Source organism: Aotus nancymaae, unplaced genomic scaffold (assembly GCF_030222135.1).
Source record: "Aotus nancymaae isolate 86718 unplaced genomic scaffold, 86718_ANA_hifiasm-v0.15.2.pri h1tg000012l, whole genome shotgun sequence".
Classification (NCBI taxonomy): domain Eukaryota; kingdom Metazoa; phylum Chordata; class Mammalia; order Primates; family Aotidae; genus Aotus; species Aotus nancymaae.
This window is the reverse complement of record NW_026988423.1, coordinates 12,382,272-12,388,271: the sequence shown is the minus strand read 5'-3', so window position 1 is coordinate 12,388,271 and position 6,000 is coordinate 12,382,272. Positions and strand designations below refer to the sequence as shown.

General features: G+C 39.1%; 1 protein-coding gene across 1 annotated transcript in view; it reads left to right on the top strand.

The window, feature by feature from the left end:
• Nucleotides 1-214: 214 nt before the first annotated feature.
• Nucleotides 215-6,000, top strand: part of ALKBH8 (alkB homolog 8, tRNA methyltransferase) — a 69,855-nt gene continuing 64,069 nt past the window's right edge. The window contains exons 1-2 of the mRNA XM_021670809.2: nucleotides 215-341; nucleotides 5,297-5,431. Coding sequence (XP_021526484.2) covers nucleotides 5,303-5,431 — 129 coding nt within the window. The 5' untranslated portion in view covers nucleotides 215-341; nucleotides 5,297-5,302. The remainder of the gene's footprint in view (nucleotides 342-5,296; nucleotides 5,432-6,000) is intronic.

The following is a 6,000-nucleotide window of genomic DNA, read 5'->3' as shown; positions in this document are numbered from 1 at the left end:
TATCCATTTGGAGAGAAACAGATAAAAATATAGCTGCACTACCAATTATTACTATTTCCCCTAAGAAGACAACTGAATTTTCAGTGCAACAGAGAGCACTTTACAAAGACACTTGGCCGAGAAAGGGTCACTGCCGGGCTCTGGGAGGCGAAGAGGACTGTGGGAGCTCTGTTCGTAGTCCGGCTGGCTCATGGGAAATGTAGTGCAGTTTTCTCCAACATGGCCGCGCCCAAGGGAGACAGTGTACAGGTATCTGCTGCGGCTTTCTGGTGCTAGAGTGGAGAGGCTGGCGCAGAAGAAGGCACCCGCGTAGTGAGAACCCGGCCTGAGCCGAAGCGGAGGTGTGTGGCACTTCTAGCTGGCGAGTATGGGGGTTCAAATCCCCGCTTCCTCGTCAGCCCCTTCCAGTCTTCTCTATCCGCCGTTCCTGCTAGGGCTGAGAACCTGGGGAATGGGGATGGACCCCAGAGGCGCCCTTGGTGCAGTCTGTGGGCAGTAAGGTGTCTGCGTTGGGTGGTTCTGTCAGTGTTTAGGGTGCACGTGTTTGTGTTTGGTTCGGGTGCTCACATGGTGTCTGTGTCAATCTTCTGCTTTCTTTGGGGTTGGAGAGGACGGTTTCAACTTGGGGCGTGTTCCTTTGGCTATTCTAGGGCTTTTCTGACCCAAAGTCTGTGCTGATGGTCAGCTCCCTTGCGCAGCTGAGTCTTCTTGTGCTCTTATTTGAGCAATCCCTGCGACTCCTGGGCCTCTGGTAGCGTCAGCTTGTTATTTTGATTGGTTTCATTGAATATTTACTGTCAGGTGTATGTCAGGCGCCAAGTCTGTGCCCCAAATAGGTGACAGTTTTCTGGCGGAAGCCCAACACAAACAGGCAATTGTAATACAATGTGAGAACTCTGTAGAGATAGAGGTCTGTGGTAGGTGTTAATGAAAACGTTGAGGAAGGCCACCAAACTCAGAATTCTGGAGGAGGAGAGGTTTAGGAGCTAAGACAGCAAAGTCGATTTTGGTTTATTTGACAAATGTTTATTGAGTGGCTGCTAGGTGCTAATTCCTGTTTAAGTGCTGGGTGCTACAGGGTGAATAATAGAGACAAAATCTCCACTTCATGGAGTGAGTGTACTTTATTAAGTTATGGGGAAAGACAGAAGAAACAAATTAATGAGAGTGTAAGAAAATATGTAGTTAGTGTTATTTAAGGAGTTAAAATGGGGTGCTCTGACAAGTGATGGAGTGAATTTTTTCTAATCATGTTAAATCTTTATTTTCTTTTTAAATAGGTAATGCAGTTTAAATAGCTACTAAATCCAAAATCATGAAAGAGGAAAGCTCACTTTCTCTGAATGAAAGGGAGGATCAATTTTCCTTCCCTGGAAAGTTGATATCACCAATTTCTTGTGTGTCTTAAAGATTTATGTGTAAACTCTGTATACCTGTGCTGTACTTTAAAATCGGGCCTCATTTGATAGGAATTTAGATTCTTTCTAATCTTTGCTATTATTAGGTTGGTGAAAAAGTAATTGTGTTTTTTGCCTTTGTTTTTTTAAATATACTAGAATATTTGTCTATACTGCTCGGTTCATAATAGGTTCTCTATTATTTAAGAAGGGCATGACATACTTATTACTATTACCACTTAGGGCAATATCTAGTAGGATATATTGGCTTTAAACTCACTAATAAGCAAGTAGCAGAGCATGCATAATCTCCAAACTTTCATTATCCCACAGAGAGTATGCTTAGGCTGGAGGTGCTCGACTGGACTCAGCATGGCTAGTATCATAGTTAATAGTGACTTCACTCCAATAACATCACAAGATACATCCAAGTATCTGTGCAATAGTGGGAACTCTGGCCAAGGAAGTGGCCTTGACAGAAGGGGACACCTCCAGACTTCAGCAGCTGGTATCAACCTATCTTTGTTGAGATGAGTCAGATATGCTGGGCCAGCACATTGCCTAGCCACTGGAATGGAGGAAAACTGAGCCTCAAAGGTCATTTAGTGTCTTCCTTCACATGCAATAATATTGCATGACTGAGGGAGAAAGGAAAGGGGATGACAAAAATGTGGTTATGAGGCTCCACCTGCTGGTGCTGGACTCTTAGTGGCAGACTTTTTAAAAAGATGTATTTAGCATGGTTTCTTTCTCATTTCTTCCACTTTGCAGTGTTTGCTCATGTGAAATATTAAAAAGAATCACTATTTAAACTATGATACTAGCCACATTAAAAAGAATTCTGTAGTGTACTCATCCCTTGTTCTCCATGACATACGGCAAAGTTTCTGTTCCACAGATGAAGATCTTGAAATGGAATGGCTGTAAAATAACTCCTTTGAAGGCCCTCAGTTATTGTTTTGTTAAGCCATTTTGATCTGCTTCTTCTGAAAATGAACAGTAATAAATAAATAATAAATTTAATTCAAAAAATGCTATGGGATAGGCACTATTGTTTTTATTCCTATTCCTAGATAAAGAAACTGGAGCACAGAGACATATAACCAACTCATCAAAGACTATACAGCTGGCAATAAGTGGTTGAGCTAAGATTTGAACCTGGAGCATGAACTCCTAAACATTGTGTTATATTACTCCTAGCACTGAATGAGGCTCTGTGGTAACTAAGAAAAGTATGATTTAATCCCTGTCTTCAGAAAGCTCACAGTTAGGTGGAAGGGGACAGATATTAGAACAAATAATTATAATTAATGCAGTGTTAGAAATGTCCATTCACTTACCTCTTTCCTGTCTTAATGATGACCGACTCCTAAACCTTTTTAACCTCCGTTCCTTTCCTAGGAGCCACTTTATATTGTCACTTTCCAGCCAGACATTGCTGCCCTGTATTTCATCAGTACCTTAACCATATTATATCCTAAATCTGACTCATTACCTCCTATACTGAGCAGCTCTTCCTGAATTTCCTCCTGACTTTCCGGTTTTGAAGTGATAGCACTCATCTCTTAGTCACTCAGTCTCTAACCGGTTAGTAAGTGATCTTTGATTCCCGTCTCCCTCATGTCTGGGTAGTCATCAAGGCCTCTCGATTCTGCCTGAACTTTTCTCTCACCCTTCCTCTTTCCCCTCTCCCCCTATTTCCCTTCTTTCTATTGCCCCCAGCCTAGATCAGGCCAGCATTTCTAATTGACAAGCTGGATTATTTTGTGTTTTCTTATCTCTCATCTCTCTGCTATGCTGTCAGCCAGCCTGCCTCACTGGCCTTACCTCCTATAGTATGTACCCCCTGTGCTAGAAAGCTGGAGTGCTGGCATTTCAATAGACTTGGCATTTGTCTTCTATACTAAAGATTAGTAATTAGAATTTTGACTGTTTATGATTTTATTTGAAATAAGATAAATAAGATTTTATTTAACCCCCAAATTTATTTATTTGGTTAACTTTGAAGACTTTAAAGTCTGCAGAGAGTGAGACTGGAGGATCAGCCAACTCTGCTCTAACAAAATTATGCCTACATCTTGGTATCTTGGCCAGACACGTCCATTTTGGTTTTAGCTTCTCTTTACTGCTTCACTGAGTATCTTCCTTTTATTTGACTCTCTAGTGTTCTTTGTCCTTCAGTACACGGTACAAATCTCCTGTTTTGAGGTCTTCCCAACTTTTCTAGTTCACATCCATCTTTTTTTTTTTTCTTTTTTTTGAGACGGAGTCTCATTCTGTTGCCCCCAGGCTGGAGTGCGGTGGCACAGTCTTGGCTCACTGCAATCTCTGCCTCTTGGGTTCTCTTGCTTCAGCCTCCCGAGTAGCTGGGACTACAGGTGCCCACCACCACACCTGGCTAATTTTTTGTATTTTTTTTTCTTTTGTTTTGAGACGGAGTTTCGCTCTTGTTACCCAGGCTGGAGTGCAATGGCGCAATCTTGGCTCACCGCAACCTCCGCCTCCTGGGTTCAGGCAATTCTTCTGCCTCAGCCTCCTGAGTAGCTGGGATTACAGGCACGCGCCACCGTGCCCAGCTAATTTTTTGTATTTTAAGTAGAGACAGAGTTTCACCATGTTGGCCAGGCTGGTCTTGACCTCCTGACCTCAAGTGATCCCCCTGCCTTGGCCTCCCAAATATTACAGATGTGAGTCACTGCTCCCAGCCCACATCCATCTTATTTTTGTCTCTAATTCATGTCATATCTAAAGACTGTGCCATCAGCACTAATTTATATAAAGAGGTGTCATCTTTATATTGTTTAGTGTTTGTTTTCCACAACTAAGTTACAAACGTTGAAAGCATAAACTATATACTTTATTATGGTTGCATGCTGCAGGTTGCTGAGACTGTGTGTATTCACTCATTTATTATTCATTAAGCTCTACCATCAAATATTGAGCAACTACTATATGCTGGGATTCCTGCTCTCTTGGGATTTATATCATGATGGAGTTAAACTAATAGATGAATCATCACAAATTATGTTAAATTTTGTGAAAAAAAGACTACTATGACAAAGTGTGATAAAGCGTGATATGGGGTGCTGATTTGGATGGTGTGATTAGAGCGACTCTGCGAAAATGCTTACTAACTACTTGCTGATTGACGTATTTCAATAAAGAGAAAGCACAATTTTATGGGGCTTTCATTTCTGTTATTTAAAAGATTATAGATATAAAACATATGACATGTACATATATTTTATATACATGTTTACTATTTTTTTAAAAAAGTAAAACAAACACCTACATCTACCATGTAGCTTAAGAAATCTTTGATGCTCCTGTGTGTTGCTTTCATGTCAGTTTCCTTTCCTCTCACCCACAGAAATAGCCTCTCTCCTGAATTTTGTGTTTATAATTTCCTTGCTTTTCTTTTAGCTCTTCTGTGTGTGTATTTCTAAATAATATATGGTTTATTTTTTGATTTTGACCTCTATGTAAATGAGAATCATACTGTATATTCTTCTAATTTTTTTTATTTCTCCCCCTGTTCCTCCCCTGCCTCCTCTTCGCCTTGCTTTACATTATGATTGTGAAATTTGTGTATGGCACATTTTACTTAAGACTCCATGAGTAAAGGGATTCATCACCTATGAGTAAAATAGGACACTTAATGGAGCTACCACATTGGAGTATTTTTTAGAACCATCAGAGATATGTCACTAGATGTTCTTAGATATTCCTTCATTTTTTGTGTATCTTTTCTCACTTCTCTTGGTTGGTACAAGGTAAACGAAGTATTTTAAAAAATTGTCACATAGAAATATTGATACACTCTAGAATATATGAATAACATCATTATAATTGTTCCTTCAGGACTCTTAAGGTTGACATTTTTTACTGTTTTTTTACAGTTTGCTATGGACAGCAACCATCATAGTAATTACAAACTCAGTAAAACTGAGAAGAAGTTCTTAAGGAAACAGATTAAAGCCAGTCATACTTTGCTGAGACATGAAGGCATTCAGACAGTCTCCTATGCCACTCAGGTGACCTAAAACTATTATTATTATTCAAATGTAAATGTATTGATATGTCAATGTATTATATTAATATTTGCTAATAATTGCCTAAGGCGGTAATTGTTCAGTCATGTTTTACATCCATGTTAAATGTACATATGTTAGGACCTGCTAACTTTCTATTTTGGTCCATAGCCTATAGTTTGAATTTCAATTTATTTTGTTTTTTGAACTAAATGAGGTTGTAGTTATATATTAATAATAACACTGTACAAGTTTCTCAGTTTCCTAAGCATACTTATATTCATTATTATATTTAATTCCTTAGAAGTCCTTATGAGATAGGTGAGAAAACTAAAGTTTTGAAAGGTTATAGTATGATGTGTCCATTGCTGTAAGCTAGTAAGTGGTTAACAGAAACTTAAAAATACAGCCCTCGTACTTCTCTTCCCACCCTTACCTGTTTTATAAAGTATTTTGATTATGTGATATAAAACATTTTTATTTTATTAGACCTTATTGACAAGTCTTTTCATTATCTGTTGACAATAATTAAATGAGATGATAAATGTGAGGATCGTGAGATTTCCTGGGTT